Genomic DNA, 14,908 nt, shown 5'->3' on the forward strand with positions numbered 1-14,908 from the left:
TTTTTATTTTATTTTTCTCCTTTAGATTTTTGGCCTTTGAAATGGAGTATGGGACAAAAAAAATTGTGAAAAATGTCTTAAATTCTTTTTTTTTGTTTTAAAATCAAATTTAAAACTAAAAAAAATCTAACAAAATAATTTTTTTATATAAAAATTAAAAAAAATATTAAAAAAAAATTTTTTTGAAAAGTTTAAAAAAAAAAAAAATAATTTTAAAAAATAATTTTTTTATATAAAAATTAAAAAAAATATTAAAAAAAAATTTTTTTCAAGAAAAGTTTAAAAAAAAAAATAAATTTAATCTCTTTATCGGATCTAAATACAATAAAAAAAATTTTTTTTCATGGATAATTTAATTTATTTTTATTTATTGTTTAAATATGTTTACTAATACTGTATAGCATTCGGTTGAAACAAAAAATCTTTTTTTTTTTAAATAATTTCATTAACAAGGCTTAACTTAAAGGTATAACAATCTACAAAACGAAATTAACAAAAAAAAGCTTAATTTCGAAATAATTTTCTATTCTAACTTTTTTTTTGCAATTTTTTTCTGAATTTGATTCGATCACTACTTTTTTATTTAATTCTAAGACATAAATTTCGTCTACAAACAATTATTTTTCTTCATTATTTTTCTCTTCTTCCTCTTTCGAAGGACTTTCGCCATTTTCCTGCTTGTAAGTTTCTGTTCTTGGTTCTTCGACTTCAATATATTCCTCTTCTTCTTCGTCCTCCGACTCGCCATTAACTTCTTTTTTGATGTTTGGAGACACGGATCCCTCTCGCACGCTGATTTCCGGTTCGTGAATCGACGGTTTTTCAATTTCTTTCGCGAGCGGTTCGTGCATCACGGCATGATGATCGAGTTCAGCGCGGAAAAAGAATTTTGCGGCGCATCGAGAACAATCGTAAGGTTTGGCGTTGCTGCCGTGAATGTCTTCCATGTGCGACAACAATCCGCTGGGACCGGTAAAGACGGAGGAGCAAATGTAACAAATGAATCCGCGATCTTCGCAACCGGCGAAAGTGTGTTCGACCAAATGTTCGCGTAGTTTTGCCTCCGAAACGAGAGATTTTTTGCACAAATTACACTCGAAATCCGCGGGATTGGCGGGAGTTGATGCGGTGTCGTGCGATGAACGTCGCAACGGTCTGAAAGGATGAGGCGGAAGAATTTTCGTTGCGGAAAAATTGTGTTTTTTCAAACAAGTTTCGCAAATTTTCTTGTCGGATGTCGAGGGAATCGGATCGAGACACAAAGCGCATGTGTGTTCGCTCGTTTCTGCTGTTTTTGTATGAAATCTGAGAAAAAAAATTTTTTTAAATTGATTTTTTTATCAAAAAATGACGAAAACTCACCTCGCATGTAAACTAATCTCGAATTCCGAATGCAAAGTTTGTCGACAACAAATACATTGAATCGGGATTTCTTGTCCGCTGTGCTCTGCCAAGTGCGTTTTGAACGCTGTGATGTCATCAATTGCCGCAGAACAGTGCGAACAACGTCCCGAATTGCCAACTTTGCAATGGGTGAGTTTATGTTCAGCTAAAACCGCGGGCGACGGGAAAATTTCGTCACAAATGAGACATTTGTGTTTGCCGGAAGTGTTGTGAGCGACTTTCATATGGTTTTCGAGCTCAGTTCTAAAAAAAAATTTGAAAAAATTAGAAAATTTCATTAAAAATTTTGAATTTTTCTTACCTTGAACGAAAATCTCCGTTACAATAAGCACATCTGAGACTCACTCCGGTCTTCAAATTGTGCGAAATCTTGCGATGTGTGTGAACCTCAGCTTCTGTACTGAAATCGCTTCTTTCGCAAATCCCGCAACTGTACATTTTCGCTTCGTTTCTCGCCGGAGGCATCGAATTTTTGTTGATTTCGGGCGTTGTAGCGATAAATCTGTTGAGCGGAGAATAAATTCCTGCATTTTTTGGCGAATAAAGTTCCGGGCGGGTTCCATTTTCGGGCGAATATGTTGTGTTTGTTCCGGGACGAGCAGGATTAAAGCCCGGAATTGACGCTTTATTGGGACTCAAGTACGATTTCTGCTGTTGATCCATGAAACGTTGCGATTTTGCCATCGAATCGTACAATCCTTGGAACAAATGACTCGGATGTTTGATGCCCAAAGTGTCAACTTGCAACGGATTATAGAATTTCGATGCACCAAAGTTGTAAAAAGGAGATTTTAACGGGTATTGGGAATGATAGTCGATGGTATTGTTGTTAATGGGAGACTTTTGATCAGCAGCATGATGCGTTTGCATGTGACGATCGAGCAAAAATTCAACGTGAAATGATTCGGGACAAGCAGGGCATCTAAAAAAAAGAGAAAATTTAATTTTTTGTTTTGAATTTTCATGAAAAAATTTGCTTACTTGTATTGTTTTGCATGAGCAGCAAGATGAAAATGCATTTCGAGCTCCGAAGCGCAAACAACACGACAAAACACGCATTGAACAGCTCCTGGATTGATGTGTCTTGTACGGATATGATGTCTAAAAAATGAGAAAAAATATTAATTTCAAATTTTACCCCAATGAGAATGTTAATTTTTTGTCCCAATGCACAATTTAAAAGTTTTATCCCTAAATTTTGTTAAAAAATTGAATTTAAAAAGATTTAAAAAAGTGAAAAAATTAAAATTTTCAAGCCTAATGCAAATTTTTTGAAATTTTGCCTTTTGAAATTTAAAATTTAATTTTGTCCCAATGCACATTTTAAAAATTTTCCCTTTAAATTTAAAAAAAAAATTAACCTAAAACACAAAAAAAGTGAAAAAAATTAAAATTTTCAAGCCCAATACAAATTTTTTAAAATTTTGCCCCAATGAAAATTTTAAATTTTTGTCCCAATGCACATTTTAAAAATTTTCCCTTCAAATTTCTTAACAAAAATAATTTTAAAAAAATTAAAAAAAGTGAAAAAAATTAAAATTTTCAAGCCCAATGCAAATTTTTTAAAATTTTGCCCCAATGAAAATTTTAAATTTTTGTCCCAATGCACATTTTAAAAATTTTCCCTTTAAATTTAAAAAAAAAATTAACCTAAAACTAAAAAAGTGAAAAATATTAAAATTTTCAAGCCCAATGCAGTTTTTTTTAAATTTTGCCCCAATAAAAATTTTAAATTTTTGTCCCAATACACATTTTAAAAATTTTCCCTTCAAATTTTTTAACAAAAATAATTTTAAAAAACAAATAAAAAAAGGGAAAAAAATTAAAATTTTCAAGTCCAATGCAAATTTTTTAAAATTTTGCCCCAATGAAAATTTTAAATTTTTGTCCCAATGCACATTTTAAAAATTTTCCCTTCAAATTTTAAAATAAATTCAAAATAATTATAAAAAAATGAAAAAAAGTGAAAAAATTAAAATTTTTAAGCCCAATGCAAATTTTTTAAAATTTTGCCCCAATGAAAATTTTAAATTTTTGTCCCAATACACATTTTAAAAATTTTCCCTTCAAATTTTTTAACAAAAATAATTTTAAAAAACAAATAAAAAAAGGGAAAAAAATTAAAATTTTCAAGTCCAATGCAAATTTTTTAAAATTTTGCCCCAATGAAAATTTTAAATTTTTGTCCCAATGCACATTTTAAAAATTTTCCCTTCAAATTTTTAACAAAAATAATTTTAAAAAAATTAAAAAAAGTAAAAAAAAAAATAATTTTTAAGCTCGATGCAAATTTTTTAAAATTTTGCCCCAATGAAAATTTTAAATTTTTGTCCCAATGCACATTTTAAAAATTTTCCCTTCAAATTTCTTAACAAAAACTGAACTTACCTAAAATCTCTGTCATTTTTAAAGCTATCCGAACACGCAGAACATCTAAAAATCTTCGTTTCGTTGGAATGAGCCACTGCAAAATGTACTTGAATAGCTACTTTCGTCTCAAATATCTCCGAACACAAACTACATTTGTACAAAGTTTGTGCATGCATGTCAATCAAGTGTTTCTGCAAGTCGTCAGGCTTATTGTACGTCTTATTGCATTGCGGAGTACAACAAAATTCCGATGCCTGAACCAAAAAATGCGAAATTACGTGTCTCTCGTACTCGATTTGATCGGCAAACGAACTTCCGCATGTTTGACACACGAATGACGAGCCTCCATTGTCCAAATGGGACTTCAAATGTGCTCGAAACGACTCAAAATTAGGCAATGCTGCGTTACATTGGTTGCACAAAAATGTCCCGGGACGCATTTCATTCGAATTCGGAGATTGATCTTTTTCGTTGCTGACGTCTAATTTGGGCTTTTTCGCCTTTGGTTGACTCAAATCTGTGGGAGATGTTTGTTCTTCGTCGTCATCTTGTTCCTCGATCTTGATGTTTTCGGGTGAATTTTTGGCTTCTTCTTTAATAACGGGCGTTGATGGGGTGTCATCTTGCCCATTTTGCACCCGTAAACGAGGACTGTACGGATACATTGTCTTAAATTGCTCCAAATACGCATTTGGGCTTTGAATTTTGTCCAGATGGGTACTTCGCATGTGATTGAACAACGCTTGCATGTTGGCACACTTGATCGTGCAAAATTCGCATTGAATTTGGAACGGAATGGGACTTCCGATGCTCGCGGGCGACGATAAATTTGTCTTCATGGGACCTCCGTGCATCGATTGGATGTGCGAATGTAGTTGGTCGAGACTCAAAAAGTCAGATTTGGTGCAGTAGAGACACGAAAACCCGTTCGAAGACTTGGGGAAGTTCATGAAATCGAGCGGAGATTTAATTGGCGTCGCTCCAACTGATTCGGGACGACGTTTGGGCGTAACACTCGTGATACTTGAAGCAGATCCCGTCGAACGGGGACTGTAACGTGAGCTATAAGTCAATGTTGGACTGCCCGTTAGGGCGATTTGCTTCTTGTGGTTTTGCATGTGAGACGTAAGTGCGGCGGCGGTGTTGTAACCACGATTACAAACGGTACATTGAAAGGGTTTCTGATTGTCATGCGTTTTCATGTGAATTTTTAAATGATCACTAAAAGGTAAAAATTATAAAAATTAAATTTTTGATGAAAAATTTTGAAAAATTTACTTACCTTCGACTAAAAGCAGCTTCACAATGAAGACATTTGTATCGTCGATCGCCCGTGTGAAGCTTCGTATGACGATCTCGAGATCTTTTATGCTTGAAAAGTCGCTTGCAATATTCGCATTGGAAGGGCATATGATCAGCATGGCTCTGAAAAATAAAATAAAAATAAATATTATATTATTTATTAAAAAAAAATTGAAATAATTTTTAAAAAAATTGCTACAAAAAATTTTTTATTAACTAAAATGTTTAAAAAAAATATTAAAATTAAAAAAAAAAATAAAAATTTTTTAAAAAAAAAATTTTCATGCTTTAAAAATTTATTTTTTTTTATTTTAATTTTTTTACGTATTTTTTCCGTATTTTTTTACGTATTTTTTTTTACGTATTTTATTAAAATTTATTTTTTTTTAATATTGGAAAAAAAAAAAATAAAAAAATAAATAAAAAAAAAATAATAAAAAAATAAAATAAAAAAAATTAAGAATAAAAATTTTTGAAAGATTTTTAATATTTTTAATATTTTCATAATTTTAATAATAATTAAATAATAATTTTTTTATTAATAAAAATAATATATTTTTTAATTTTTTTTTTTAGCGTATTTCATAATTTTATTTTTTTCTTGTATTTTTAAGTTTTTTTCCGTATTTTATTAAAAATTTATTTTTTTAATATTAATTTTTTTTCAAATTTTTTAGCGACCTAAACACCTTTTCATCGGCAAATTTCAAAGAGCGAAACTATTTTTGTTCCATATAATAGCGTTGCAGATTGTTATCAGCGAAAATTGTGCAAAGGCGACGGCAAACGTATGCTTTGCACGTAGAACACAAAAAACAACCTCTTCTTTGATTTATATCTGCGTGGAGTTGACAAAAAGGTGAAATTCGTATAAAAAACGACAATTTGATGAGAAACTTGCTTTAAAAATAAAAATTTATCACTGCTTCATTATCTCACGTCGTCGGTCGACGGTTGATCTTTGAATACGCAAATGTGAAGGTTTCATCATAAATTCAACAAAAAAGTAATAATATTTTTTGGTGAGAACGATGAAAATTATGACAGAAACACGAGATTTTTGAAGGTTACCTCAGGTAAGTACGTGCAGATTTTTATTTTTTGTCTTAATAAAGCTGAGATTTCATCATTTTTTGTGATTTTTTAAAAATGAGAGCAAAAGTGAACTTGAGATGTATTAATTTACAACGTTTTTTTGCATTTTTAGATCAAATATTGAACAAAAACTTATCAAAGGTAAGAATTTTTTTAAAAATTTTATTAATTAAAATTTTTTTCTTTGTAGAAAGGATCACGAAGGAATAAAAATTTGCAAAAATGATGAAAAATCTAGCGAAAAGTTATTTATTTAATCCAACCCAAGCATTTTTAATTCATTACAAAGTAATTGGAAACTCTTTATGGGACTTTACGTTACAAAATATTTATGAAAGGAGGCAAAAAATGAAACTGGGCGTCTCCATAGACTTGTAAACGTATTAAATTGTACCAAAAATGGTCGTTAATCATAATTTTTTGCCCATTTATGAATTTTTCATAAAGCTTGTTTGCAACATTTTAATGCAAGATTTTTGCTTGAGTTGAAAAATTTCTTACTTGAGCGCATTTTTTTCTTATTTTTGTTTAAAAATATTTAAAAGAATTTTTAAAAGTCACAAAAAATTGTTGAAAAATGAAAAATTTTGGAAAAATATGATTTTCAGTAATTTTTCCCAATGCAAATTTAAAAAATTTTCTCTTAACAAAAGATATTTTTAAAATTTTTAAGCCCAATGCAATTTTTTTGAAATTTTCCCCAATGAAAATTTTAAATTTTTGTCCCAATGCACATTTTTTTCTTAAAAAAAAATTAACCCTAAACTAAAAAAAGTAAAAAAAAATAAATTTTTAAGCCCAATGCAAATTTATGAAATTTTGCCCCAATGAAAATTTTAAATTTTTGTCCCAATGCAAATTTTAAAAATTTTCTCTTCAAATTTCTTAACAAAAGAATTTTTAAAAATCATAAAAAATTGTAAAAATTAACAAATTTTTGAAAAAAAGTTATTTTCAGAACAGAAATGCGTTTAAAAAAAGTAACACTTGAAAAAATGTTAACAACTGAACCACAATAGACACGTAACTTGTCCAACATGCCATTAATGAACTGCAAGAAATACCATTTTTTTTACATAAAATGAGCATAAAATGAGCGAAGCAAAGCACGAGCAAAATTAGAGTGACTTTTATGTCGTTTGCAATTCCGAGAAATTGAATCTTGTTGACATTTTCTCGTTGTTGACCATCCATGTGCATTATGGCTTTCAATTGAATTCCGTCACATTTGCTAAAAGCGCGCGCTTTGATGCGTCTCAACGCGTATTTGCGCCATTTTTTAGACCTTTTGATTGCCGAGATCGCGGAGAGCAAGAGAGAGCGCGCACAAAAGATGCGTGATTTGCGTAAAAAATAAATAAAATTTCCTAATAACAATCCAATTACAACTATCGCAGCTGTATTCTGAACACGTTTAGACACTATTGGACCTCTCTTTGTACTCACGTCTTTGTACTTTTTTTTTCATTTTACGACAAAATGTGTGTCTAAACGCCTAAATTGTCACGAAAATTGCATAAGAACGCACAAAAACTGTCGGCACGGCGGCGAATCAATGCAATATTTTATGAATTTATCAACAAAAGCCGCCGTTTCAAAAGCCTTTCTTTGCATATGTCGCTCAATGCAAGAAAAAAAATTAAAAGAGAAGAACTTAGTTCACTCGAGTCAAGTTTGTCGTGTTTGCATCAGTTTTGTATCTAATTTGTATTCCATAGTGCAACATTTGATAATTTATTATCTCTCTGGAGCTGTTGAAAAATATGTGTGATTATTTGAGTCTTTTTTTTTTTTTGTCTTGCCAGCGAGAGATCTCTTGCTGATCATGTGAAATGTCGTAAATTAATAAAGTGTATCGAGTTGTTTGTCGTTTTTTGTTCTTTTCGCTTGTTATGATTTAATAAAGAGTTTCAACGGGGTTTTTTTCTTGTTTTGTTATTGCAACATGTGATGACAGGGAGTTTCAACTTTCGATTGAAAAATTATTAAAAAAATATTTTTTTTAATTGATGGATTTGAAAAATTTTAAAATATATGAAATTAATTTTTTAATTAAACAATTTGAATTTTATTTAATTAAAATAAAAAAAATCTTTTTCTTTTAATTAAGATTTAATTTTTTTTTTTTTAAGTTAAAATTATAAAAAATTTAATTTTTTTAAATTAAAATTTTAAAAAATTAAAATTTTTTTTTAATAAAAATTTTTAAAAAATTTCAATTTTTTTTTTTGATTAAATTTTTTAAAAAATTTTATTTTTTTTTATTTAAGTTTTAAAAAATTTTTATTTATTTTTGATTAAGACTTTTAAAAATTTTTAATTTTTTTTTTATTAAAATTTTTATTTTTTTTTTAAATTAAATTTTTAAAAATTTCAATTTTTTTTTAATTAAAATTTTTAAAAATTTTCATTTTTTTTTAATTAAAATTAAAAAAAAAATAATTTTTTTTTCATAAAAGCTTTGAATATAAAAAATAAATTTTCTTTAAACATTTTTTAGTTTTTTTTTAGAATTAGCATAAAAAGCTAAAACCTGTTGAAAATTATTTAAAATTTTTTTTATTTAAACTTTGAAAATAAAAAAAAAATAAAGTTTACGAGCTTAATTTCTTAAATTTTTTAATTTTTCTTTGAATTAGCAAAAAAGCAATTTTCAAATTTTTAACGGATATTTTTTGAATTGACATTTTGTATCAAATTTAGTCATTTTCGAAAGAAATTTTAAGAAAAATGTAAAAAAAAACATGTTTCTAAAGATTAAATTTCAAAAAATTAAATAAAATTAAGAATTAAATTAAATTAAAATTTTTCAATATTTTCAAATAAAAACTGATCTATTAAAAAAAAAGACAAAATTCGAAAAATTTTGAATTGAGCATCTCTGTTCATATATTTGTGAAACGCCAATTCCACGGAATGCTTGGTGTTTTCACGTTTCTATTGTTCCCCCGTGTTCCTCATATATGGCTCAAGCGTTTTTAAATGGTTATGTTACACATTTCATGCCTTATTTTTTTTTATTATTTTCTCGCTTGTCATCAACATCATATTCGTCAAACAATAATTTCCTTATCTTGCGATATCATCAGCGAGGTGCAAAACGAAATGTACAAAATGTTCCTCTTTTATTTTGTCATTCTGCTTTTTTTTTCTCTTGCAAAGAAATATTTCTGCAGAATGCAATAATGGTGAGGAACTCAAAGTGATGGTATTTAATATTTCACGACACTCGTTTTTTGCTCTTTGTCTTCTCGCTGCTTTTGTTTAGAAATCGCGTCTAACGCACATTTTATGATGAATTTCGCTCGCAAAAGACATAAATCATCGTCGAGAGTTCAGGGACATACGTGATGCTCCGTAACGAGCAAAATAGGGGTTCATGCTGTTCTTCTTACCTGTTCGTGCTTCTTCAAGTATCCGAGACGCGGAAATGTCTTATCACAAAATTGACAATTATACGTTCCCGTGTGGTTTGCTGCTGCGTTGCTACTGCATTTGCCGGTTTTCGTGCAACCGTTCTTGTGATGATGATGATGATGATGGTGATTGTACTGATGACGACTTTCGTTGTTTTTATGCTTGCCATGTTGTTCCGTGTTGTTGTCAGATTTTGTCTCTGTTGGATTTTTCGCGTCGTCACCTGCTGCTGCTGGAGTTTTTGAAGCATCATTGACACTCGAATTGGGCGTTGCGATGCCTCCATTGTCGCTATCCGCGATCGAAGGCGAAAAACTGCAGGAGGTGTGCGTCGAATAAGATTCTGAAAAAATAAAAAAAAGAGAAAGAGATTAAAAAAAGTGTATCGAAAGTTTTTTTCGGGCATCAATGAACACAAAAGCCATCATTGTCGTAACCTTTATGGCTTGTGATCGCCAATCAACGTGTTGCCCTTGAATGATGGAACGAACAAATGTGATAAAATAATAATAAAAATTGTTTGCACAGAGGCTTAACATGAAAACATAAATGTGAAGTCAAGCGTTAAAAAGCAATCCTACGAGGCTATGAGAGGGAGGGTAATGAGCGTGAAATATTGGAGTTTTAAAAAGAATTTGATTTTTCGACCTTGTTTGACAATTGAAAACAAAGAAAAATTAAAAAAAATTGGGTTTCATTGAAAAATTTTTAAATATTATTAAAAAGTTTTTATTATTAAAAATTTTTACTTTATGGATTTTAAAGATTTTTTTATAAGAAAAAAAAATTAGTTTAAAAAAATGATTGAAAAAATTTAAATGTTTTAAAATTTATTCATATTTTGATTTTTAAAATTTATTTATTTATTTTTAAAGAAAAATTCATAAAAGACTCTAAATTTTTACTTAAACAAATTTTAAAGAATTTTGATTAAAAAAATAATTTAATTTACAAAAATTATTGGAATAATTTAATTAACAATAATTTAAAATTTATTGTTTGTTCATTTTTAAGAAAAAATCATATAAGGTTCAAAATTCTTACTTATATAAATTTTAAGGAATTATTAATTATTTTGTCAATTATGTATACAAATTATTTATAATAAAAAAATTAATTAAATTTTTAAAAAATTAAATAATTTAAAATATATTCTTTTTTTTTTAAATAAGTTTTTAAAGTTTTTATTTTTTTTTTTTTTAGAAAAATTGACTTCATTTGAAAATTTACGGAAAATTTCACAACCCTTTGTATTTTAATAAATTTATATATATTTTTTTTTTATTTTAAAAAATTAATTAATAATAATTTAAAATTTATTAATTATTATTTATCTTTTCATTTTTTAATTTTTTTTCATTTTTAAGACACATTTATAAAATAATTTCAAAATTTTTACTTTAATAAATTTTAAAGAATAAAAAAATTAAAAAAAATAAATAAAAATAAATAAAAATTAAAAAAAAATATTTGATTTAATTTAATTTTTTAAATATTTATTTTTTTTAAATTTTGTTATACCTTTATATTTTAAGTTAATTTTCGAAGTTTTTAAAATTATTAAATGACTTCATTAGAAAAATAATGAATATTTAATAAAAAAATTTCAATTTTTTGTTTTAATAAATTATTTGTTATTGTTATTAAAATTGCTACTTTAAAAAAAATATTAAAATTTATTTAAAATAATTTTTTATTCAATTAAATTTATAATTATTTATTTTTTTTTAAATAAAAATTAGTTTTTAAATTTTAATTTTTTTTATCGTTTTAGGCTTTTTGCTCTTTTTAATCTTCAGAAGTATCAGAGAGGATAAAAAGCAAATGGTTTTTTTTTTGAAATTTGAAATACAGAACAAGCCTTTTATGGGACACTTGACAAAAATTCTTGAGGTAACTGAATAATAATTTAATTTTAGATCATTTTGAGACTTTTTAACATGAAGTTTTTTTTTTCAGAAAATCCAAACCAAACCAAATGAAAACATTTAACCACAGGCCAAAGTTGTTCCGATGTTTTCTCAAGCGTCTTAATTAAGCGCACACTTATCTCATCCAAAGATCAGATTAATCGTGACATGACACACAGTAGTTAATAATAAAAATAATAATTATTGTCATCAACATACAAACACATTTTGTTACACAATGCATTCATAACGCAACGCAAATAAACTCAAATTGTTAAGGAGGTACTTTACTATTAAATTAAACTTTACTGTCATCTGCTTCATTTGTCGACACACGGAAGCGAAGCGAAGAACAAGGAATTGAGTCAAGGGAAACTTTAATTAAGATTGAATTAAGACCAATCTACCAAGTACACTCAGATTAATTAATTATGCATGTTTACACTCGCGCGTCATGCTGATGGTTCGTTAACAACGAAGACGACGCACGAAATCATAAATTTTATGATCTCTTTTTGTAAAGTCACACTTTACGAGCGATTGTCTTAATTAGGTACGAGATTCTCGGGTGTGAGGGCGTTTTTTGTGACACTTTGTTGTTTCAGCGTCACTCGCTCACAGGATGTGCTAATTAATTAATTTAATGTAAGAAGTGGCGCGGCGGCGACGACGAGAGATTAACCGGATGCCAGCTTATCACGAGACACTTTTTAAACTGAGAGCGCCGTAAATTGTAATTGATCATTTAATTCTATTTAGACTACTTAGACTTTTTGATGCGAACATGATAAGGGGATTCATCTTCATTTGTTCTTTTTTTCGCGATATCAATCATTCATTCGCATTTTTTTTTAAACAAAATAATTTACCTTTATCCCTTTTTTTTTGCCAATTTCAACGCCCTTCACATTTGTCTTGTACATTGAAATATATTATCGCGAAAAAAAAAGAAATCATCATCATTTTGTGTTACAACACACGTCACACAAATAAAAAGGATCATAATATGTCTTAATAAATAAATCCATTTAGATATTAAGGTCCATCAAGTTTGTGTGAGTGTTTTATGTGTTTTTTTCTTTTCTTCAAGAATTTCATGTGAAGATGAAAAAGACATAAGGCAGGAAGAATTTTTTTGAAAAAGGAGTTCATTTATATTCATTTTTCGATTCATTTAGTCATCGTGGTAGATTGATGGTGCAGTAAGAGATTTTTTTCGTGAGATAAAAGGATATCAGAAGATTTGTACAAGGAGATTTCAGTAGACAACGACGTCGACGATGAATTTGTTGAAAGATTTGTAAGATTTATGTAATATTAAGTTTTGATTTTTTTAAAGGAGATTTCTGAGAATGAGTTTTTTTTCGTTTTTTATTAATTTTTAATGAAAGTATGTATCAAAGAAATTATTTAATTTTTTTTTACTAAATCTATAGAAGTATTTTTTTAATTTTTTATTTATTTTATTTTTTATTATTTTTTTAAATTTTTTTTAAAGAAAATTTCAATAATTAATTTTATAAAATATAAATTTCACTTTAAAAAAAATCATAAAAGTAAAGCAAAATAAATTGTTTTTAAAATAAATAATTTTTTAAAAAATTAATTAAAAAATTATTAATTAATTAAAAAAAAAATTAAATGTAAAATTTTAAAAATTCTTTATATTTTTTAAGAAATAGGTATCAAGAAAATCAAACTTATATTCTTAAAAAAATAATTTTAAAATATATATCTCGAGCTCCAAAAAGAAAAAATTAGTGCAAATAATTAATATTTTGTTAATTTTTGTGAAATCGAAAGTTTAATAACTTAATTATTAAATTATTATTAAATATTTTTTTCCAAATAATATATTTTAAAGGTTAAAAATCAATTTTACCTTATTTTACGTTATTAAATTTTCATAAAAGAAAAATTAAAATTATTTTTTTCGCTTAAAATTAAAATTTTAGTAAAAAAATTGTATCTGATTTTTTCCAAATTAAAAAAAAATGTTGAAAAAATAAAAATATAAAAAAAATAAAAAAAAAAAAAATTATAAATAAATTCAATTCGGAGATAGAAATCGAAATAGAAAATATATAGAAATAATATAGAAATTCAAAAATAGAATTCGGAGACACATAAAATATTTTTTTTCGCTTTTTGGAATTTTTAAAAAAAATATCTTTTAGCAAAAAAAAAAAACTAAACTCCTATGTTTGGTCATCCAAATAATTTTATGGAAATTAATTTTTAATTTTTAGAATTTTTTTTTTATAAAATTAATTTAAAAAAAAATTATTAGAAAATTTTTAAAAGTCGATAAATATTTAATTTTAAATTCATATGAAAACTCAAGAAAAAAAAAATTAAAAAAATATAGAACATTTTAAAACACATTGGTCTGAAAATGAGTTTTTAATCAACAATGAAAAAGATAATTTTAATTAAAAATTATTGTTATTTTTATTTTATTTTATTTTTAAAATTACTTAAATTATTAAAAAATTAATAAAATTAAAAATTTAATGAAATTTTAAACAAACCTGGCGGCGAATCCGTATTATTATTCTTTTGAATTTTCTCAATTAAAGTCTCTAAGCGTGAGCTTGGACCTCTATAAAACATTTTCATTGCCATTGTTTATCAATAATTTTTTTTATATTTTTTTACTTAAATAATTTTCTGTTTTTTTCACAACATTTCAAGAGTTTTTAATTTTATTTAAATTTTAATAATATATTTTTTAATATTTTTCAGTTAAGTAATTTTTTCACTCTTCCCTTTGAAAAAAATAATAAAACAAACACTTTTGTGGGACAAAACGCAACAATACAACTATTTTCGACAAACACCAAAGAGTAACTGATTCCTATTGGGACGCTGGCGCCCTACTATATACTGAAAATAATAAACTCTATAGTTTTCGGTTTGTGCGTTGCTGTATTGTATCTCGTACCGTTTTTGTGCTACTGCGTTGTCGTTTTATTATATCCTCCTACTTCTTGTTTTTTTTCTGTTTAAATGTTGTTCGTTCATTGTGTATTGTGCTTCGAGTCACCTTCCTACGACACATTTTTTTCCGTAATAAAATTACTTTTATGAACATTGAGGCTGGCAAACTGGCGATTCTTTTGTGTTTCTTCGTGTCTCGTGGACCCAATGGAGCCCGCAACGGAACGAAGCCAACCAATGATTGAGGTGAAAAATTGCTAAAAATAAATTTCTCGCAAAAATCGATTTTATTTCAATTTGCTCTAATTAGACATCGGAAAGGCATTAAAATGTCATAAATTATTCAAGCGATTTTTGTGGAAAAACTTAAAAACGTGATAAAAACTGTCATCATAAATTTCCACAAATTAATAATTTAAAATATAAAATTCAATAAATTTGGCTTGAAAATAATTTTAGGAGTAAAAATT

General features: G+C 26.9%; 1 protein-coding gene across 1 annotated transcript; it reads right to left on the minus strand.

The window, feature by feature from the left end:
- Positions 1 to 516: 516 nt before the first annotated feature.
- Positions 517 to 14,123, minus strand: LOC134837943 (zinc finger protein 423 homolog). Its single transcript, XM_063853343.1, has 8 exons — positions 14,030 to 14,123; positions 9,567 to 9,931; positions 5,057 to 5,199; positions 3,793 to 4,995; positions 2,386 to 2,505; positions 1,706 to 2,326; positions 1,363 to 1,647; positions 517 to 1,305 (listed from the first exon to the last, which is right to left on the minus strand). Exons 1-8 carry the CDS (start codon positions 14,121 to 14,123, stop codon positions 618 to 620), a joined length of 3,519 nt encoding a protein of 1,172 aa, XP_063709413.1. The 3' UTR covers positions 517 to 617.
- Between the last annotated feature and the right edge of the window lie 785 nt (positions 14,124 to 14,908).

The sequence above is a fragment of the Culicoides brevitarsis genome, chromosome 1 (genome assembly GCF_036172545.1).
Source record: "Culicoides brevitarsis isolate CSIRO-B50_1 chromosome 1, AGI_CSIRO_Cbre_v1, whole genome shotgun sequence".
In the NCBI taxonomy this organism is placed as follows: Eukaryota; Metazoa; Arthropoda; class Insecta; order Diptera; family Ceratopogonidae; genus Culicoides; species Culicoides brevitarsis.